The sequence below is a fragment of the Telmatherina bonti genome (assembly GCF_933228915.1).
Source record: "Telmatherina bonti genome assembly, chromosome: 12".
Lineage (NCBI taxonomy): Eukaryota > Metazoa > Chordata > Actinopteri > Atheriniformes > Telmatherinidae > Telmatherina > Telmatherina bonti.
This window is the reverse complement of record NC_136610.1, coordinates 7,883,949-7,908,026: the sequence shown is the minus strand read 5'-3', so window position 1 is coordinate 7,908,026 and position 24,078 is coordinate 7,883,949. Positions and strand designations below refer to the sequence as shown.

Here is a 24,078-nt window from a genome sequence, read left to right as displayed (position 1 = left end):
ACACGACGGTCGTCTTCCTGTCAAGATGAGGTGGTCACTGCTGTCCCTGCTCTTCCTCACTGTGACATTCACCTTCATCATCACACAGTAAACACACTGGTTCTGCTTTCTGCTCCTGTTTGTCTCCTTTTCTTCATCCTCTTCCCTCTTCATCGCCTTCTTCTGTCCCACGCAGTGTTATCATTAAAAAGAACAAAGAGTGTGTGATGAAGGCGGAGAGCGACACATTAACTTCACTGTCAGACGGCCAACAAAGTAACAGTTTCATCATCCTCAGTCAGCAGACGAAGCTCGTCTCCTCTCCTTCCGTCTCTCTGCTGAAAGAGTTCATCTAAAGCCAGAAAAAGTTCAGCTCCATCTGATTAGTCACGACTCTTTAATAACAAAGTTAACTCCCATCTGATGCTCCACTTAAGCCGATAAAAATAAATGAGTTTGGACTCCTCAGCGTCCCTCCGGGTTAAGAACACACGAGAAAGATATTGATTGTTTACTCTGTTGTAATTAGTGGAATCAATAAAATGTTTCATCTGTTTTGATGGAGGAAGTGATGCCTGCAGGCGGCTGCAGAGGGAGTTCAGCGAGCTCCTGCAGAGCGCTTCAGCCCTGACGGCTTGTAACGAGACGAGGTGTGACGTATTTTAACAACCCGGCTGGTCGTTACAGGCTCAGTTTTGGGAGAAACATGGAGGTAAAATCCTGAAATAAATGAAGCTTTTTTATATTTACTGTCATTCAGAGGATGGAAAAGCTGCGGAAAAAGCTTTGAAGTGAGGCTGGATATCTGATATCTGCATGTGGAAGAGCTGACACGGGTCGTCTTCAGAGTTCAACAACAACACCGACCCATCAGAGAGACTGCAAGGAGATTACACGTCTGTTTCACCTCAAATTACAAAGACTGTTGAAGAGACGGCGACAGGCCACCGAGATCCTCGGTGACCACAGACGGAAACCAAAGCAGAGAGATGGAAAACAACCACAGAAAACAGAGAGATAAAAAACCATCTGCAGAAACAAGGCGAACTCTTTGTTCTTCCCTGCCTTCATCTCACGGCGATTACAGTTGCCGCGGAAACACAAAGGTTTTCCAGAAAGAGAAGTTTGGAAATGAAGAATGAGAGGAAGCAGAAATACTGCAGCCTGGTGTCACTTCTTCACCCCACCGCATGTCCAAACACAAAGCCTCAGAGTCATGGAGGAGACTCACCCAGACTCACCCTAAACTCACCCAGACTCACCCAGACTCACCCTAAACTCACCCAGACTCACCCAGACTCACCCAGACTCACCCAGACTCACCCAGACTCAGCCTAAACTCACCCAGACTCACCCTAAACTCACCCTAAACTCAACCAGACTCACCCAGACTCACCCTAAACTCACCCAGACTCACCCAGACTCACCCTAAACTCACCCTAAACTCAACCCGATTCACCCAGACTCAGCCTAAACTCACCAAAATCTCACCCTAAACTCACCCAGACTCACCCTAAACTCACCCAAACTCACCCAGACTCACCCTAAACTCACCCAGACTCACCCAGACTCACCCAAAACTCACCCAAACTCACCCAGACTCACCCTAAACTCACCCAAAGCTCACCCTAAACTCACCCAGACTCACCCTAAACTCACCCTAAACTCACCCAAACTCACCCAGACTCACCCTAAACTCACCCTAAACTCACCCTAAACTCACCCAGACTCACCCTAAACTCACCCAGACTCACCTAAACTCACCCAGACTCACCCAAAACTCACCCAGACTCAGCCTAAACTCACCCAAACTCACCCAGACTCAGCCTAAACTCACCCAAACTCACCCAGACTCACCCTAAACTCACCCAAAGCTCACCCTAAACTCACCCAGACTCACCCAGACTCACCCTAAACTCACCCAAAGCTCACCCTAAACTCACCCAGACTCACCCTAAACTCACCCAAACTCACCCAGACTCACCCTAAACTCACCCAAAGCTCACCCTAAACTCACCCAAACTCACCCAGACTCACCCAGACTCAGCCTAAACTCACCCAGACTCACCCTAAACTCACCCAAACTCACCCAGACTCACCCCAAACTCACCCAGACTCACCCTAAACTCACCCAGACTCACCCTAAACTCACCCAGACTCACCCAGACTCAGCCTAAACTCACCCAGACTCACCCTAAACTTACCCAAACTCACCCAGACTCACCCTAAACTCACCCAAACTCACCCAGACTCACCCTAAACTCACCCAAAACTCACCCAGACTCACCCTAAACTCACCCAAACTCACCCAGACTCACCCATACTCAGCCTAAACTCACCCAGACTCACCCTAAACTCACCCAAACTCACCCAGACTCACCCTAAACTCACCCAAACTCACCCAGACTCACCCTAAACTCACCCAAACTCACCCAGACTCACCCTAAACTCACCCAGACTCAGCCTAAACTCACCCAAACTCACCCAGACTCACCCTAAACTAACCCTAAACTCACCCAAAGCTCACCCTAAACTCACCCAGACTCACCCAGACTCAGCCTAAACTCACCCAGACTCACCCTAAACTTACCCAAACTCACCCAGACTCACCCTAAACTCACCCAAACTCACCCAGACTCACCCAGACTCACCCTAAACTCACCCAAAGCTCACCGAAAACTCACCCAGACTCACCCTAAACTCACCCAAACTCACCCAGACTCACCCATACTCACCCTAAACTCACCCAGACTCACCCAGACTCACCCTAAACTCACCCAGACTCACCCTAAACTCACCCAAACTCACCCAGACTCACCCTAAACTCACCCAGACTCAGCCTAAACTCACCCAAACTCACCCAGACTCACCCTAAACTAACCCTAAACTCACCCAGACTCACCCAGACTCAGCCTAAACTCACCCTAAACTCACCCAGACTCACCCTAAACTCACCCAAACTCACCCAGACTCACCCTAAACTCACCCAGACTCACCCAGACTCACCCTAAACTCACCCTAAACTCACCCAGACTCACCCTAAACTCACCCAAACTCACCCAGACTCACCCTAAACTCACCCTAAACTCACCCAGACTCACCCTAAACTCACCCAGACTCACCTAAACTTACCCAGACTCACCCAAAACTCACCCAGACTCAGCCTAAACTCACCCAAACTCACCCAGACTCACCCAGACTCAGCCTAAACTCACCCAAACTCACCCAGACTCATCCTAAACTCACCCAGACTCACCCAGACTCAGCCTAAACTCACCCAAACTCACCCAGACTCACCCTAAACTCACCCAAAGCTCACCCTAAACTCACCCAGACTCACCCTAAACTCACCCAAACTCACCCAAACTCACCCAAAGCTCACCCTAAACTCACCCAAACTCACCCAGACTCACCCAGACTCACCCAAACTCACCCTAAACTCACCCAAAGCTCACCCTAAACTCACCCAGACTCACCCAAACTCACCCAGACTCACCCTAAACTCTAAACTCACCCAAACTCACCCAGACTCACCCTAAACTCACCCAGACTCACCCAAACTCACCCAGACTCACCCTAAACCCACCCAAACTCACCCAGACTCACCCTAAACTCACCCAAAGCTCACCCTAAACTCACCCAGACTCACCCAAACTCACCCAGACTCACCCTAAACTCACCCAGACTCATCCTAAACTCACCCAAAGCTCACCCTAAACTCACCCAGACTCACCCTAAACTCACCCAAAGCTCACCCTAAACTCACCCAGACTCACCCAAACTCACCCAGACTCACCCAAACTCACCCAGACTCACCCAGACTCACCTAAACTCACCCAGACTCACCCTAAACTCACCCAAAACTCACCCAAAGCTTACCCAAACTCACCCTAAGCTCACCCAAAGCTCACCCAAAACTCACCCAAAAGTCACAGAAAGCTCACCCAAAACTCACCCAAAGCTCACCCAAAACTCACCCAAAGCTTACCCAAACTCACCCAAACTCGCCCAAAGCTCACCCAAACTCGCCCAAAACTCACCTAAACTCACCCAAAGCTCACCCAAACTCACCCAAAGCTCACCCAAACTCACCAATATTCACCCAAAACGCACCCAAACTCACCCAAAATGCACCCAAACTCGCCCAAACTCACCCAAACTCGCCCAAACTCACCCCAAGCTCACCCAAACTCGCCCAAACTCACCCAAAGCTCACCCAAAACTCACCCAAACTCACCCAAACTTGCCCAAACTCACCCAAAGCTAACAAAATATAAAAGTCTAAACTTTCAAACACATAAAAATAACAAGAAATGAGTGGAAATGTCAAATTACGTGTCAGTAATGTTTATGTTTGACGTTTCATTGCAAACAGAGCTTTGTAGAAGTCTTGGCTTTCAGGAGAAAAAATCTGGTCATTGAAACAAACACAGCAGAAATTATTCACATATTTACACCTTTTCCTTATTTACACTCTGCTGTTTTCTGACTTGCCACTTTTTGGTGCCACCGTGCATCAAAAACCTCTTCTTGGCTTTAATGCAGCCATGCAGAACCATCATTGTTCTTCATAAAGACCTAGAACGTTCATCACTTTCATTGATCTTTGGCTGCTCCTGATTGGAAATTACCATCATTTGAAGCTCTCCGATCGCTGGAAAGTTTGGCAGAAGGTGAATGTATCGTCATTTTCAGGTCAAAACAGAGGTTTCTTAGCATCATTGTGTTGATAAGTGATGTTTTTTATGATGATAAGTGATGTTTTTAATGATGAAAATGAGATAAATAATGGTATTGTGGATTTACAATATAGTTTCTGATTAAACACTACATTTTGTGGCTGGATTGTAAAACTCCTGGAAAATCTCCTAAAGGGTAAACTACCCTTCGCCAATGACCCCACAGAGTTACACACTGGGAAACTGATGATATGAGTGATAGCACTCATAAAGCACTGGGATCTATGGTTTTATGTGTTAAAGGTATAATCCTCTTTTTTTTTTTTTTTTTTTTTTTTTAAAAGATTTATGTTATATGGATGCATTTCACTGCTACCAAAGGAAAAAAAGGACCTTGCCGTAATAAGTTTCATATTTGTGAGCTGCAGTCCTGCAACACATCAGACTTAATCAGCAGACAGCAGCCCTTGAGGATCAGAGTAGCCGACCCCTGCTCTAGACAATGTGGTAGCTAGCTTTTTAAAAGCAAACAAATAAGATAATTTATTACACATTACATTACTCATTAACTAATATTTTGTTGAACAATCCTTTAATGTTTCCGCTAGTCCAACACACCTAGCTTCCATTAAATGGATCAAACAACCAATGAAGTTGCAGAGAATGAGTGATTCATTTGAGGTTGGTGTGTTGGAGCAGGGATACATGGAAAACCTGCAGGATTGTGACCCTCAATGACCGGACCTGGACAACCCTGACCTACAAGCACACAGAGAGAGAGAAACACAATGTCATGGCACAGGACAAATGAGAACAAGGAGCTTAAACACCTAAAGAACTGATTACAAACTGACCTGGAAGCAGCAAGCAGGAAGTAGAGCAGAGAGACTCTACAAAATAAAACAAAAAAGACAGCCTAAAGATGTCAAACTAAGACTAACAGAACTAAAAACCACAAAACCGGGACTCAAATAAAGTGAAACAGAACAAAATGAGAGAGATTTTTAATACAGACAACTTAGAGACACCTCCGAAATTAACATGATCTGTTTTCCAAGCCTCCCAACTGAAGGACCTCGGCTTTAAGGTTAAACGGGAAATAATCAGACTTTCCAACTAAACTACTTAAATGCCAAGAAGCCTTGTTGCAACAAATGATGAATATTTCACCAAATGATAATATCCTTACTTATCAACATGAATTTGTATGACCTTTACCGAGCCATTGTCACTTTTTTCCAATGTTTGAGATCATTATTTTAGAGTTAAGGACATAAGGATGTTTTTATGGCACTCAGCAGTAAAAGCAGCAATAAAGTCTTTACATAAATACACACTGAATTTAAAAAATCCATACAAATTAAAATAATAATACAAGTGTTACAATCGGCTGCAAAGACCATAACAAAATAAATAAAGAAGAGGAATATGGAATACAAAAATATATTTATTAACTAAACCTAAATCCAACCCAAAACGCCAGGCCCCGAACTCATGTGGACCGACCACGCCCTGGAAGACGCGGATCTTAAATAGCCGACTGGAGACCCTGGCCAGCTGTCTCTAATCAGCCATTAACTCCATCTGCTAAACAATTAGAAATCAAAACAAGCTAAAAAAAAAAAAACCCCAACGACCCAACAAACCATGGGTCGTCACAAGAGGAATAAAACCGGAGGGGGATCAGAGGTTGATTGAGCATAGCGATATTGCACATAATAACATTAAATAAGTATTAATGTGCTTTTCAGTTAAACGCTGAGTTGCTCTATTTAAAAGCTCTAATGGCAAAAATCTTTCTGAAAATTTCATTTAAATCTTTCTTTAACTCTTTGAGTTGTGTTGCCGACAGACAGACAGAAAGACAAACCAATGCCGCCGAATACATGACTATAAAGTCAGCATAGTGAAACATGTTGCTGCAGCCGCTCACACTCATTCTTCTCTCTTCACATTTACCGTTTATCCACAACTGGATCAGCGTAATCCTGCGTCACATGGAGAGAAGAAGCTCTGCGGACTCACGGGACTGAGCGTCTCCTTTCCTTCATAACAAATGCTCCAGTGTTTCTTCAAGCAGAAAGTAAAGGAAGCAAGGCAGCCCCTCCTTTGTCCTGTGCCACGACATTGTGTTTCTCTGCTGCGTTTCCATGAAATTATTTAGAAAATGAGAGCGATATTTGTAAGTTTCAAAAACTGCAATTTGAAGGTGATTCCAATTCATTTCAACTCAGCTTTATTTGTACAGTGCCACTTCACAACAATGTTGTCACAGGACACTTTACATACACATCATTTCAAGCCAATTCATACATATCCTGTTATAGAAACCAACTGATTGCAGCGAATCATGACTTTGATCCAATCCCCCATCCTGAGCTGCACGAGGCGACAGTGGGAAGGAAAAAACTCCCCTTTAACAGGTTGATCAGTGTTCAGAGCATAAGCCTCAAGTCTCGTAAAATCTCGTTCTTCACGAGATTTGACAAGAATTGCCGCTTATGCAAGGTATGTACGTAGCGTCATTTTAGGGTTTTCTATTTGCTGCGAAAGATTTGCAATGACTTTTCAAAGTTTTTATTCCTCATTTTATTTTCTAAAACTCTAAAATTAGTTATTGTTCCACACCGCACCATCTTTACTGGAGATGAACTGGTCACGACCCCCATGTCACATCCAGGGACACGTAAAAGCGAAAAGTGTTTCCATTACACTTTTGCGATATGTTTCTATATCGAAACGTCTGAAAAACCACCTCATGAGAGCGTAAGAACTTTTTAGCAATATTTGACATTTTTTTTCGAAATGTAGGTGTTTCCATTAGCAGTTCTTATTGTGATATTTAGGTTTTGCACATTTCTAGGTGTAATGGAAATACACCCTCTGTGTGTGTGTTTAGGTCTGGTCCTCAGTCTTCCTGTTAGTTTTGTTATTCTGAGTCATTTTAGTCCGATTCCTATCATAGCTGCCGCTGCTGATACTTGCAGGCCATTTTTCTCAGTGATGAAGGTTCCTGAGAAACCTGCAGACCCATTCAAGTCAGAAGAAGTCACTCTCCTCAGTTTTTTTTTTTTTTTACTATTCATAAGAATCATTATATAAGAATGAATATGACAAAGCAAACAAAACCTCTGCCTAGTTTATAGGGGTGGGAAAATCGAATCGAAAATTGAAAATCTGGATTTTTTTGCTTCACAATTTTAAAATGGATTTTTTTGTTAAAGAAAACATTTTTTAAAATTAATAAATATAATCCATTATAAAGTTTTTTGTCATTTTTATTGTTTTTATTGATCTTTTTACTTGTCTTCTTGGGTGTTATAGCAGCAGAATGATGGTCTGGCTTATTGCGTTGTTCTTTCCTAATTGAAATCAAGAAAAATGACGTGCAAAAAAAAAGTTTAATACATTTGTTTTTGTTTTAATCTGCAAATATTAGTAATATCAAAGAATTGTGAGAATTGCAATTTAAATTGAATCGGCACCCAAAAAATTGGAATCAAATCGGGACAAAAGCATATCGTCACAGCCTTACTAGTTTATCATCCATTACCTATAAATCTGCAACAGTTTGAGGCAACACACCTCCAAAGCTGTGTTTTCTGGAGACATCCTGAGAGAAAGCTCTCTTCCTGGTCTTTAACGTTTGGTTTTAACACAAACTGTCAACTGGGGGCCATCAGGAGCCCATTATCCGAAATGAACCCTCAGCAACATCACTGCTTTTCCTCCCACACTCGTCTCCAAATGATCTTTCTGCTCTCGTCCTCATTTCTTTCTTCGATTGATCCGCTGTCTGGCTTGTTAGGGACGGTTAGCCGCTGAATGCTAATGAGCACTACTGGGAAGCTAGCAAATGGCTAACAGCTAAACACAGAACAGGGGAGTCAAAGCTGGAGACGAGGAAAAAAAAACCTACACATCTGCTCTGAAATCAGCTGTCAAGCTGTGTTTGGAGTCACACCATCACCTGTACACTCTGTGTGTGTGTTGGTGTGTGTGTGTGTCATGTGATGTGATTTTTACACAAACAACACCAGTCTAATGCATGTTAAGTTAGAGAGTCTTTTCTGTTTTAAAACTTATTCCTTCCTTTGTCTGTGTTACTTTCTGCAGCTCACCGTCCCTCCAGTAGGCTGAATCGCCTCGCAGTTAGGACATAAAAACCTCCAGGTGTTCTTCACATCATCGGATACTACAGGCCTTCCCGGACCTTCTGCTTTCCTGCAGCTTTGATAATCCTTATCTCATGTTCCTGTCTTCAGGAAGGACTTGTCATCTTCATATTTTCTTTCTCTTTTCATTTTGGAAACACTGTGGTTTAATGGAAGAAAAATGTTGATACAGTAAAATATTACAGGTGCAAAAGAAAATTTTTGATGTCCTTTACATTAATTTGGAGTCAGAAATGACACCAAATGATGTTAGTTCCCCTAAAAGCTGCGTCTTTTGACAATCTTTAGCTTTTGTTAGAGAAAAAAGGTAAATCAAATAAAAAAATGAAATAAAAAGACCGGCCACTTTGGATTCAGCTGCAGGAAAGACAGTGATCTACTCTAAAAAAGCAAAACTGAGTTATTTATATTTTTTAGATGGTATCTTGCCATGGTATCTTTCCCTCCTGTAGTTGACAAACACAGATTCTGTTTGTCCAGCCGCTGACAGTTTCCTGAGGTCTTCGGGGTTTTATGAGTTCATCAGAACCCTGTGGTTCTGTTCAGCAGCTCTGACAAACATATCAGGTCCCTCAGTCCAGAAACATCTCATCAGTGTCAGTCAAACTTTCTGGAGGAATCATCCAACTGTGGAGAAGACTTGCTGTTTTTTTTTAAAGCTCAAATAAAAACCAGTTTCCACTCTCTGCCCTGAAAATCAGCCCCCACTGAGCAGGTCAGCACTCCAAGGATGGTTCAGCCCACCTCAGATCTGTGTGTGTCTGTAGATAAGGAAAACACACACACCTTCACACTGATCTGCTGCTACACTGATGAGTCATGTGACCTCTAACCTCTGTCTGCTGGTGATGCTCCTGAGGAGAGACCTGACCTCAGATCAGCATGTGGTTTCAGACGAGCATCATCTGTTGAAGCCGGTATCAGCTAAAGGCTAAATTCATGCATCACGTTTGAAAAACATCATTACATATTCTGTCTTACCTTTTCTGTTTTGCCTCCAAAACTTTAATCCACTGACACAAAACTGCATTAAGTGAAGCAACTACGTTTCCCATGGTGCTTCAGGAGTAGTTAGGCGAACAAAATCACCGTTTTCTGCCCGGTAACATCCGTTTGATTGGATGACAACAGTTGTCAGTCATTCACAAACATTTCCTGCTTTTTTGGTGCCGATTGGTCACATTTATGTAAACATGATGACATCAGATTTTACCGTATCACATGATTAGAAAGAGGGGTCGGTCAAACCGAAATCAGAGCCAAAGTTACGCGCATTATGCACACGCCCACTGCATACGATGACATGGTAGTCAGTGGCGCCGTGTCTGCTTTGTACTTTTTATTTAAAAACCAGAATCCAGGATCTCTTTCGGATCTCCACCAAAATGTCATCATTTGTTCCTCTTGAACCCCCCCAACATATCCCGAAGACTTCATCAAAATCCAACCATAACTTTTTGAGTGATGTTGCTAACAGACAAACAAACTCCGACGAAAACATAACCTCCTCGGCGGAGGTAATAATAACCTGGCTAAAGAGACCAACAGAATGGATAAAATCTACTCTTCTCAGGAAAAGTGGGGAGGGTCACCGATACCATAAGTCTGACCCAAGGACACCTGCTGAATCTTCTGGATTCCTCTGGTTGTGCTGCATTTATCCAGGAAGACTGAAGTCTGAGGGGGAAGTGGCTTCACAGCAGGTGGAAGGCCAGTAAGAAAGACAGATCAGTTCACCAGTGGATCAAATCTGAAGCAACCTTTTGAAAACTAAGAAAAACTATAAATATGATTGGAGTGAAATGAATAAACTGGACTGTGAGTCAGCAGAGGGAGGCAGCGCAGGACAAGTTATTACCAGATAAGTAGAAGAAGTAGTTTTCCCAACAGGAAATGAACCTGCAGGAGGAAACTGTGGTGGACATCCACGAGAGGAGAATTAAGGAGCTTTTCTTCAGGAATTCCTTTTATCGCTGGGAAAATGTTATATGAAATGTGGTAAAACTCTAAACAGTGAGTTTATTGTTTGTCGGCTCAGACCAGAAACAGCCAGTGATTTATTTTAATCCGTCGGGTGAATAAACAACACTCTCAAAAATAGAGGTACAAGATAAGGACATTTCTGTACCTATAGGTACATTTTAAAGAAATGTTCTCTCAAAAGTACAATACTGGTCTTTAAGAGACCAGAAGCACATCTTCAGAGTACGAAAAAGGGTTCAAAGTGACATAAAGTACAAATTTGTACCATTTTGACCATAAGGGTACCTGCAGCATTGAAAAATGTAATGTTAATGGCTGTAATGTTACAAACTAGAGCAGAGTTGAGTGATGACAGTAGTCCTACTTAACAGTCATTTACTACACCAGACAATGAAGGTCAGATGCTGCAAACTAAGTGTATGGCTGGTCAGTATTTTGAGTTTTTGAAGATTATTTCTAGATTAAAGATAAGATAATATTGCTAAGTGGAATGGACCAAGCCTAATGCTGTGGAAAACATAAAAAACATAACTTGAAAAGGTGAGGTTGAACTTGATAAGGTACAAAAATAGACCAGAACTGAAGGGTACAGAAATGTCTCTCAAAAGAGTACACCCCCAGCGACAAGCATTTGTACCTTTTTAGGTACAAGCTGGTACCTCTATTTTTGAGTGTGAAGAGTAAGTCAAGTTGCCGGCAGGTGGCACCTAGTTTACGCTTTTATCGCTTGCTTTAAGTGTTTATAGTGTGGATGTAGAGCACAGCAAATACCTGGTACGGCGATCCTCAACGCATCTTTCTACACAGACCAAACATTTTTAATGCAGATAAAATACAGAGGGTTTTATTTTACAAAGCTTTTATTGAGCCGTGTTAATGTTCTGTATTATTGTCTGGTCTGGAAAACCTCACGGTGCAGAACAGAACCCGTCTGTCAGGTATCAGAGAAGCCAGTAAGAGAACTGGCTCACGGCGGCTCTCTCCGTCAGATATTTACAATCGATAAGTAGGCGCAGCGCTCATCAGCCATTATCAGAAGAATTGGCTCTTCTCCCCTGTGGGGGTTGGAAGCAAAAGGTTTATATTTTCTTTATTCCAAGTGCAATAAATGTCCTCCATTCAGGATGAGCCTTGAGGGAATTATTTGCCTGCACTGACTAAAGAAACTCCATTAAATCTTGGAAATTGAATTATTAGTATCCTTTTTATTATTTTTATTGATAAATTATTCCATGGACAGCTTGATCTTACCCTTTTTACTCATCCATGCAACTGCAGTTGTGATGGTTTTACTGTTATGGTTGTCCTGGTTGTGCCTCAAACGTTTTGTCCCAAACTTTCCCCTGAAACACGATGAAAGAACTGAACTAAACTTTATTTTACACCCAGAAAACTGCAGAATCTGCTGAAACTGTCAGCTGTTTCAGACCAAGGTTGCTGCCTTTTAGCAACATAACTATTAATTCTTAACAATGTAACTTTTATTTATTGCCTTTTATCCTGTTTTATTCTAACTTTATCTTTTTTAGTTACTTTTTTTGAGTTTGTTGTTAATGTACATTGTAATGCTTCCAGTGTGACATAAATGACACCGTTTCTGGGACATAGCTTAGCTAGGTCTTGGAGCTTTGTTTGGTTATTGTTAGTCATTTTGTTTTCTCCTCTCTTTGGAATTTGGTTTGGCTGAAGTGCTATATGAGTTACCCTTATGTGTTTTTGTGGGGGTCAGTTTTCTTTAGTTGAGTTGAAGTGTTTAAGTGACTTTGACTGTTGTTGTATTTAGTTAACCCCTTTTTAAAGATTGGTTAGTTTATTCATTTCATTTGGACTTTTGCATTTATTTTGTAACAATAAAAGCCCAGGATTTTTTTAAATGACATCTGTGTCCTTATGGCTTTACCATTTGGTCCCTGACAATGCCCCTTAATGGACACTAGAAAGCAGAATATTAAACAATAAAAATCTTGACAAATCGTTTGGTAATAAATGGTTTATAAAATCAAAATAAAAAATGTCTTTTTTGTTTTGCATTTTATTAAAGGGACAAATAAAGCCCTCATGATGAAAAAATGGAGTTATCTTTTTTTTTAATTTTATTTTTTTCATGGGTTGTGTCATGTTCTGTGTTCGGTGGTTTTGGTCTTATTGTTATGTCTTTTAGTTCTGGTTTGCTGTTTTAGTTTGTAGTTTTCCTGGTTTCCTTATGTCTAGTTTCCTGTTTAGCTTTATGTTCATTAGCTCACCTGGTCTCAGTCAATCCACCTGTGTCCCGTTCTGTTTGTGTTTGGATATATATACTGTATATACAGCTTGGTTTCTGTTCCCAGTCACTGGATCACTGTGTTACAACCCTGTGTTGACTTATCCTTAGTTACCTGTGTTACTTCCTTGTGTTATCTCCACGTGGCCGTTCTGCCTTCTGTTCTGTTTTGAAATTAAAAACCTCTTAGTTTCTCCTGCTTTTGGATCCACACCTCAAACACAAATATGACAGGTTGGGTCTTAATGTTTTAAAGAGTTTAATGCTGCTGATAATGATGTCATTCTGTATTTTGTGCCTTTATATCAGCTCTGGGAAGACTGGTCAGTCACATGACTCAGACCAGCTGATGTTTAGAGATCACTGCAGAACTTTAACCAGCAACACAGATAAAGCTTCTTTGTTTTTATCTTTATTTTTGTGCAGAAATACTCATCTGAAAAAGCGCAATCCAACCCCAAAGCAGCTTCTTCTAATATTCAGCCTGCTGTGACGTGAAGAGAGTTTTTCTGCTCACCGATGAAGCCGAGCTGGGAGAACTCCAGGATCATCCACTCCTCCGACGGCTGCTGTAGCGCAAAGTTCTTCATGGTGGTGAAGTAGTTTGGACGAGCGACAATGTCGTCCTCCAACTGAAAAACAGACACGAAGACGGAAACAAACTAGAACATTTCTCACAATGTGAAGAAAAGCAGAAAGAAGTCATTTAAGAAAAGAGAACAGATTTATCATAAAGCAGCATTTTCTCTTTAAACTGTAGTTTTTTCTCCTCTTGTTTGGTCTCACTTTGTTATTCATGCTGTATTTTACACATCCTGTGTGTTTTCTTTTTGTTTCTTCATCTCCAGGCCTCTTTGTGTTTCACGTCTTTCTGAAGTCAGTTTGAGATGAGTTTGTTTGTGTCAGACTGCCGCGCGTCTTCCAGCCATCACAGCTTTATGTGAACCAGTGATGAAACCAGCTTCTTCTTGTTGAAGCGCTTTGTTGTTATGCTGCTTTTATGGTCAAGTTTGACTGGATTTTTATGCTTTCGCTGCTTGCTTCTGCGATTTATTGCCTGTCTGTAGTCAGCAGCTGGTAGCAATATTTCTAGAAGCTTCTAAGAGTAGATGTCAATGCAACTTGTTTCCATGTGGCGGTCCTGTGTAGCATCACCACAGACTGCACTGCTGCTGGCTGTAATTCAGGAAAAGAAGTCCTTGTTCTAACTGGAAAAACACATTCTTGAAGAAATCTTCTGGTGGCTGGAAATGTCTGCGATGCTGTATCAGAAGACTGGTCAGTCACATGACACAGAAACGACTGAGTTTTTTTCATCCTGATGAACATCGAGTCTTCTTCAGACAAGATATACAATGACTTAAACCGCAGGTGTCAACCTCCAGTCCTGGAGGGCCGGTCTCCTGCAGGTTTTTGTTGTCTCCATGCTCAAACACACCTGGCTGAAATGAATGAATAGATTGATGAGAAGTTTCTGGATCCATTTGGTTTGAATCAGCTGTGTTGGTACAAGGAAACAACAAAAACCCGCCGGATACGGCCTTCGAGGACTGGAGTTTGTCACCCCTGAACTGTTCTGTTATCTCTTCCCTGTGTAGTAACCAGTATTTATAACCAGGTAAGTCTACTGAGAAGCTGTTATTTACAGTGACAACCTGACCAAGAGGCAGCAAAAACTCAACAGAAAAACAATGAAGAAAAGAAACATAAAGAGAATATTTCCAAAATACTAGAAGAGCAGGACTAATAAATACCCAATAATAATAATTTAGCAGCTAAAAACAAGCAGTAAAAACAAATGCAAAGGTTTCGTAGCAGCAGCTAATGTAGGACTGTCTGAAGGAGGAGATGCGTATGAATGAACGCAGTTTCAGGATCTGCTGCAGGGGATTCCAGTTGCAGACATGGTGGCTGCAGGTATGATGGAGTTTTCCCAGCGAACGTGTTGCAGATGAACTGGTTACTACCAGTCAGTTTGTCTGAAGACTGGAGTGAAGTCCAGTTCAGATGGGTGTTGAAAGATCCTGCTATAGTTCTGCTGTGATTTAAACTAAAGTCCAGTTTCTACCAACGGGTTCGGGTCGTGACAGGATAGGCCGGTACTGGGATGGGGGCCAGTTCTGACCCGTCCTCGGCTTCTTCCACTGGGCCCCAGTCTTACTGATCCCTCGACACCCTGCAGTCCAGTGACTGACTGAAAGAATCATCACTTTTTATGTGACGTGGCAATGAAACCCAAGCAGGAGCATCTCCATGTTTATGTGTCTGTGTGGTGATTCCTGTTCCCTGGTGGGCGTGGTCAGCAGCTGATAACTGGAGCACACCTGATCTGCATTCCAGCAATCTGCGACAACATATCTAAGACCAGCTCAGCCTGCTATCCAGCGCCAGATTGTTGATCGCCCTGTGGTAAACAGCTCTCGGCCTCTGCTTATTTAGTTTCGTGCACACCTTCAGTCTGTAACCTGTCTTGTCTTCCTCCTGCCAGAGATTCGGCCGGCCAGTCTGTTGACGCTACCTGCCTGTCTGCCAGTTTGCCTGTCTACCTCCTGCTGTTTACCAGTCTGCCAGTCTTCCCAATCCCTGCTGGAGAATACACAAAGATCTGAGGATGCCTAATAAACCTTTCTCTGGAACTTTGACAGTGTCCGCTCTTTGGATCCTACCAGCATCTCTCTTACAACAGTTTGTTTGTTGTCTGAAGCAACCAGCTGGACGTCCACCATTCTCCTCTGATTCTGGGTAAAGAAAGGCGTTCCAGCTCTTTGACGTCACTCTAGCTAAGGAGCGAATACAGCAGAGACCAGTTTGCCAAACCAAACCGTTCGTCCCAAGCTGGACCAGTTGGTGAACCTGTCAGTGGAAACGAGGCTGAACTGGACTGAAACGGTTCTGGTGAAGATCAAAGTGGGTTTTTGGTCACAGATGGGAAGTAGGTGACAGGTTGGACATGTCATGATGCCAGAACAAGTTCTGTTCCTCTGGACGAAGCAACACCAGCTGGAATAAACAGGAAACATCTGGAATGATGCTGGGAATGTCTTTATACAAGAAGAAGATCTGTTTTCTTTTTTTGATTCTTACTGAACTACTTTAATCCTGCAAACGTGCAGCTGTTGAAGTCACATTTACCGCGCTCTTCCCCCTTCATGCGTCTCATGTACACTCTTCTTTCCATCTGTTTAAAACACATCTAGTTTCCTCCTGATGAAACAAACGTTAACGGAACCTGAATGAGTGGACTATACAGAGATGCTTGTTTGGTTCAAGCTCTGCAGAAACATGTTCATCGTTCCTCTCCATCACTCTGAGGAGGAACACGAGCAGTTTCCAGGTGATTCCTGATCAGATATGTTGCTATATGCTGCCAAAGAGGCTGTTTCTGGGTGTAAATGAGCAGGAATGTTCAGCAACACGGATGTGGGATTTATCAGCTGTCCATTCAGACTGATGGGTGAACAAATACCTATAAACACTGATCCAGTTCTCTTCTTATGCAGGTTCAAAGTATTATTTAAAAGGCCATCAGCTGATCTCAGTCCTGCTGCAGAGTCGCTGTTAGAGCTGAGGACTCAGATGCTTTACATCTGAAGCTATTTCTCCCCCATCAGACACACTGTTCAACTTTATGATCCAGATTTGTTGAAATGCTTCCTGCTAACAGCAGAGACCTGAACTGATGCGTCACACTGAGTCTGAACATCGCTGCAGCTGCACTCTGCTCATCCAGGTGCAGCTTCCTGACACACATTCACATCCTCCACCGCCATCCGCCGGAGTCGGCACGGGATAATCAGCTCCTCCACCTCCTACGTCACCATGGCGATGTTCAGAGGAGTTCAGGGAGAGTTTAAGTGTCAGAACTGCAAGTGTTCCTCTGCGACGTTGTCATAACGCTTCATGTGGGAGCAGCAGAGGCCGCATCGCTGCTGCGTGGCCGGAAAACGGCCAGAGACAACCTTCAAATGAAAAAAAACATCCGAGGCTCCCTGAACACAGCTCCTGTCAAAAAACTGCTGATCTAAACCCTGATGTTGCAAATCTGGCCGGGGCTTGTTTTATTTATTCTTATCTGGCTGGCTTTATTTTATTTGCTGTTATTCACTCTTGTTTTCAGTACTTATATATTTATAGACTATTATTTAATATTTCCATTGTACTTTATTTTATTTGGTCTTAGTCACTCTTATTTTAAAGTACTTATTTATTTCATATTATTTAATATTTTAATTGTACTTTATTTTATTCCGGTCATTTTCTTTTTTAAAAGAAAATTTTAATTATTATTATATTATTTATATATAATAATTATTATATTATATTATTTATATATAATAATTATATTATATTATATTATATTATATTATATTATATTATATTATATTATATTATATTATATTATATTATATTATTTAAATAAACATACAGGATTCAAATAAAGAATGACTAAGCAAAAGTTTTGGTTTGATTAATATCTTGGTATATTAACAGGGCTACGTTCATTCATTTGGCTACGTTTGCACACCAGGCTAAAAGCTAACGTAATGACACTGAGGCAATGAGTTTTACAGCCACAATCTTCTTTCATCAAACTTCAACCAGTGAATTCTTTGCCAAGGTGGACTTATGTTTTCCCTCGGGGGCGATCCCTTTCCTGTTTTCTCTTTCTGACCGCCTGAGACAGTTTTTAACTTCTTACTTGTTGGAAAACTTTGGTTGGAAAAGGAGGAAAACGTAGCACAACGCAGAACCGTCTGTGTTTATAGAGGAGGGGCGTAAAGCGAAGCAGTCCAGGTCACATGATCCCACGAGTAATGGATCTACTACTGCAAAGTTACAATGTCTGGTTTCTGAAAAGGCCCCCCCCTCGACACCCGTCAAGCTCTGTATATTGACCCAAAAATCATCCATTATTACTCACATTAGACTGATGTTTGGCTCAAAAGTAACACTGTATCCCTTTAAGTGAACAAGAAGAGGAGATGAGGCTAATTGGCAAAGTGGAGCAACTTGTGAAGGGTTATGAGCCTTGCTCAAAGGGCCTCTGTTGGGAGTTAAACCCTATAACCTCTGTAACCACTAGGCCATCATTCCCCCCATTATGGTGTAACTGAAATCAAAGTAACCCATGTGAAGCTTTTCCAGATAAATCAGTGTGTTTTGAAAAGAAAAAAAACAGGCGTGAAGAGCTTCTGCAGCAGGAATAGTGATGATGATGATGATGGTATTTATGAAGCTGTAAGGGACTGAAACCCCTTTTAAAGTATTGAGACATTTACAAGGCCAAAGTGAAACAGCTGGCGGCCACTGAGCTGGCTTTTTGTAGACACGGGACTTATGGCTCTTTGAAAGGAGCCGTTTGTTCAGGAGCTGTTCACTTCAAAGAGCTGTTCAAAAGACTCATTCGTTCTGCATCGTTTTAAACGACAAATGTAATAATAAAACAAACCCTGGAACAGGTGATACATTACAATTTAAGTCACATCAAACATGTTGACTATTAGTTAATCCTGACTTTTAACAAAATTACGTTTTTGCTGACTTTGCTTTTTTTAAAATCTTTTTTCCGATAAAGTGAATCTAAACTATCATTTTTTTTTAGACTCATTCTGTCTCACTGGCCTACTTGTTCTTTTCAAAATCCTAACTTCCCAGTTTCTGCTACTCAATGTAGGTAAAAACTCACTACAGGGAATTGTTTACCATCGCTCACAGTAAAGAGCTGTCTAAAAGATTCGATTCATTCATGAACATCTCTTTGTCATTCAATAATTTCTGCCTATGCATTCACAACCCACCCCCTGTCCGCCCCGTGATCTCCCACCAGACCTTGCACCCCCACATCTGCAGTTTCTGTCATTTTTCACAATTTAGCTGTGGGTGCAAACTGTGGCCTACTTACATTTTAAAAACCAAAGGAGACAGATTAAAACAACAGGAACAAGTTGCACACTTCACCACAGAATAATGCAGGGTTTGTTTTCACCAGCAAGCTGTTCATGGTCACATGACCATCAGGTTGTGATGTGGGGTTTTATCTGCAACACAGGAGACGATTTGCCTTTCGAGCTTCTAACTTAAAAACTATTTCCCACAATCACTGGCTAATAGCTTGGCGGTCTGAGTGCTTATAATTCAGAAGGATTTTTCATATCTTGGTATTTGTCAATGTGACGTTTCCCTCCTGTTGGTTTAGGTCTTCTTTAAGTTGTTTTCTATCAGATGTGGTCATATTTTGTCTCTTTATTGTTTTTTTTTTCCTGCAGAATGTCTGTCTTGTTTTCTTTTTAGGACGTTTCTTACCCCCTTTATAGTTTATTTTAGTCTTTTATTTAAAATCATTGTGTGTCTTCTCTGCACGTTGTCCTCTCTTATCTGTGTGTAAAGACCTTCTGTGTCTAAAATGGTTTTTATCTCTTTCTGTTCGCTTGCTTTGGGGATGTTTGTAGTCATGTTGTTTTTTTGCTGATGGTTAAGTGTATGTTCGCTATTTTTCAGTCTGAACATTCAGTTTTATTCCCATTAGCACTTAAAATACATTATCTTTTAAATCCTAGTACAGTTCATTCTGACCCAGATGTAAAATAATCAGCTTAAAAAGAGAAACATTTACATAAAACCACACTGTAGCTAAAAAAACCCAAAACACCTGTGATCCTCAAAGAACTCGCAGCTTCTGAGCAGGCTTTTCCAGGAACATCTAATTAATTTTTATTTACTTTGGTTATTATTATATATTTTCATGAGTTCATCAACAAGCGATGAATACATAAAATCTAAAGCTTTTAATCAACAAAAGAAGTTGTGGACAAGGCAAGTGCAATCTTTGAAAAAAGATAATTTAATGCACCTAAAGTACAGAAGTATGGAGAAATCCAGGCAGAGACCGGAGGATAAAACACAACCTGAGCTGGACAAGCGTCCAGTGTGCAATCTGTTATCAGGGCGCAGAAGCAAACGGAGCACCAAAAAGATAAAGAAAAATAGATTAATTCATAAATATTTTTCCTAAATTTTAGTGGTGCATGCACCATCATCATCATCATCATCCTTATTCTGCCCCAAAAGTCTGATAGATGAGGATGTGTTGGAAGAACAGAGAAGATGAAATTAAAGTCAGTAGCTGCGTTTCCACGACATCTTTTTTGCAAATAAATGTGATATTTGTAAGTTTAGACAAACGATTGCGATTTGTGGGTGTTTCCATCGAACGGTGTTTACATTAAAATGTCTCAAAATCCTACAAAAAACATCAACTGTTGAATCTCCAGACGTTTGTTAGCTCATTTATGATAAAAAAAAAAAAACACGATGAGTCAAACCATCATGTGTAATCTCCTCCTCACTGAGAAGACTCTCATGGGAACATTCATGTCATTTTGGGCAAAACAGCAAATAATTTTAGGGAAAAAAGAAAGTTTCCAGTAAATGAAGTGGATGTGTATAAACACGTCATGAAACGTCTCAGTTTGGCAGCTCTGATCTGACTCATTCTGAACGTAACGAAGAGATTCATCCAGAAACACATCTGCTTTTATAATGCATGCACGTCTTCATGCTTTTATTACTAACTAACGAGTTCTGATCATTAAAATTTAAAGTCTGCAGAGACTCAGCTATTAATCTTTGATCCTCTGATCAATACTGGAAGAAATCAGGATGCTTTCAGATGATGAGTACCTGAACGCACCATTAGTGCTGGTGTCTGGTTAAAACATGTGATCTCAGGCAGGTCGAGGAGGAAGAGGTAGATGAAGGTAGATAAAGTTCTTCATCATTTCAGATCATATTGGGTTTTTTCTCTTATTCAAGTCAAAGACAACTTAATTTGTCCCTGCATGGGAATTCATATTGACAGTCCCAGTTCGTACAACAGTAAGCACCTTTAAAGCCATTTATTCAGAAAGAAACACACAGAAATAAAGTGTCACTGCAGCAGCACTGTGTGACAGCTTAGGCCTGTTCACCAGCTGCTAAAAAGTCTCAACGATAAAAAACATTTGTTTGAGTAATGACTGTTTTTCTGAAGCGGGGCAGGATAGCACCTCCTGGAGGGCGCCAGAGGATGAACTGGTTTTTCAGATATGCATTTGGTTTTCCATATAAGCAACATAATTCTGCCAGTTGGAGACCAGTCATCATCTAACACCTTTTAACAATGTTGTTTAAACTGTTTTTGTCTTTGTTTAAGTCAGTGGTTGCCAAACTGGGGGCAGAGTTATGGCATTGGGGGAGCACCCTCATTGACCGTATATGGCAGTGGTTGCCAAACTGGGGGCAGAGTTATGGCATTGGGGGGGCACCCTCATTGACCGTATATGGCAGTGGTTGCCAAACTGGGGGCAGAGTTATGGCATTGGGGGGGCACCCTCATTGACCGTATATGGCAGTGGTTGCCAAACTGGGGGCAGAGTTATGGCATTGGGGGGGCACCCTTATTGACCGTATATGGCAGTGGTTGCCAAACTGGGGGCAGAGTTATGGCATTGGGGGGGCACCCTTATTGACCGTATATGGCAGTGGTTGCCAAACTGGGGGCTGGGCAGCAAGACTAAGTAAAACTTGGAGGTTTGGCAATGGACAAATTTGGGAAATTACCAATGGAAAACAATGATGAATCAACAAGAGAAACTTCAAGAGAAGAAAGTATGATGGTGCTTATCTGTCCCTGCTTGAACAGGCAATGGAGGGTTATGAAGAAGGTGTATGAAGTATGAAACCAAACACCACTTGGGACATTACATCCAGACTACAAAGAAAAGCCTGTTGGTTACTTTAGAAATAAACTGCCCAACTATCACACAGACGGAGCTGTTTTACTAAAGCAGTGTCCGTCTCTAGAAAACTCGACTCTCCTGCAGTAGTTTGCAGAGATTTCTGGTTTAAAACGTTTCACACTAAAACAGAAGAATGGATCATAATACTGCAGTTAACTACAATACAGCCAATAAACTGATGACTCTTCCCTTTCTTCATATGTTTCTTTGGTTCATGTTGTTGGCAAGGAAAAGGAGGAACCTGCAAAAAAAGTTTGGGAACCAATGGTTTAAGACATTACTGTCGCACCACTGACAAAACGTCGCAATGACCCTCTTCTGCCCTATAAAGTAACCATAACGGGGCTGTGACGTCAGAGACAAGTCGTTCAGCGTCTACATGGTGCCACTATGGGAACAAAGAAAACATCTTCAGTGAAATCTTTATAAACACAGACAACAACAGAAGTTCAGTTTTGTTTCTGCTGCATTTCAGCGTTTCCTTTGACACAGTCGACTGTTTTCCACCGACTGTGAAACTCTGCTGTGGTTTTGATGAGGTTTGAAACCTACTTAAAGACAACTAGGTGCAAAATGATATGGATCTACCCAATTACAGATGATACAGAGTCCCACAAGGCTCAGTTTTTGTCCCCCCTGTAATTCAGAATCTACATGCTGCCACTTGCTCTAATGTTAGCTAGCATAGTTAGCATAGTATACTAACTCATCAATAACTGAGTGCACAGATCTGGTCCATCATGCCAGAAAGTGGTCCCCTACACACATAAAACAACTTTTAAAAAAAGCACTTGCACTTAATGAGAAGCATAATATCAATTAAATAAAGAAAAAGTGGGATGATTGTGATTTTCGAGTTGTTGGAGCAGATTCTTGACTGCAGAGTAATGAGACAAAGTAAGATTTTTTTTTTTTTAAACTTTTTTCAATAACAGAAGAAGCAGAAAATAAATACTTGATCAAGATAATGTTTACAGCATCTAAAACAGACGGGGGGAATTCTGGTCCTCAAGGGCCGCAGTCCTGGAAGTGTTAGAAGTTTCCCTGCTGCTACACACCTGACACATCAGACTGAATTAGCAGACTTTTGCAGAGCTTGATATCAAACTGCACAAATCTGCTTGTTGCCCATTAAACTGTGTTGCAGCAGGGAAACTCCAAACACTTTCAGGACTGCAGGGCTTGAGGACCGGAGCTGCCCTTCCCGATCTAAGAAGAGTGAATTACTTGGAGCCGTGGAAACACCAAAGGTCCAGTAAAGCAGTGTTTTTCAACCTTTTTTTAGCCAAAGCACAACTTTTTTCACTGAAAACTCACAAGGCACACCACAAACCAAAATGTGTAGTTTTTTGTTTGTTTTTTTTTTCCCTAAAAAGCTCATATTAATAATATAAAATCATCTTGTCGAAGTGTCTTGAATAGAAATAAGATAAACACAAGAAAAAAGGAATTTTATTTTCTTTCACTTGGGCCTGTTTGGATGGACACAGAGCTGCTTTTTAGACCAATCAGGTGAAATTGGGTAATTTCTCAGGGTACACCTGATGATCTCTCACGGCACACTAGTATGCCACGGCACAGTGGTTGAAACACACTGCAATAAAGGAACAAGATGCAGCAATTACCGAAAGAAATCTGCATAATGGAGAAGCTGACACATAAAGTAAAGATGGAGATAAATGGACTAAATGGAGTCAATATCACACAAAAGTGGTAATAATGAGGCCTAACGCGTACAAGGACCCGATGAAATACCAGTAATCCCAGCACGCTGTTACTGTTACTAAAATATTGTGTGGAAAAAATACGACAAAAATAAAGTGTGAAGGAAAAGAAGTAATCAATTGGCTGTAAAAACACAGCTGCAGCCATCAAACCTTTAACGTTTACTTTTTCTGCTCCTGATATCTGCAACAAACTGCCTGAAAACCTGAAGTCTGATCTGCTTTTAGTTAACATAGAGAGCTTTCCCTTTTTAATCATCCATTTGTCCAAAGCACAGCTGTCAACCTCCAGTCCTCCAGGGCCGGTTCCCTGCAGGTTTTCCTGGTCTCCATGCTCCAACACACTTGGCTGAAATGAATAAATAGGTTGACAAGAAGCTTCTGGATCCATTTGATTTGAATCGGGTGTGTTGGTGGAGAGAAACAACAAAAAAACCCGCGGGATACTGACCCTCGAGGACTGGAGTTTGACACCCCTGGAGTATGTACGTCACTGTGTCC

The 24,078-nt window shown here is 41.6% G+C and overlaps 1 protein-coding gene across 2 annotated transcripts in view; it reads right to left on the bottom strand.

Annotated features, from left to right (window-relative positions):
* The window catches only part of mgat4b (alpha-1,3-mannosyl-glycoprotein 4-beta-N-acetylglucosaminyltransferase B), a 177,117-nt gene that overhangs the window by 32,252 nt on the left and 120,787 nt on the right, over positions 1-24,078 (bottom strand). For both annotated transcript variants that reach the window (XM_079249740.1, XM_079249741.1), the window contains exon 8: positions 13,594-13,708. In XM_079249740.1, the coding sequence (XP_079105866.1) occupies positions 13,594-13,708 (115 nt within the window). The remainder of the gene's footprint in view (positions 1-13,593; positions 13,709-24,078) is intronic.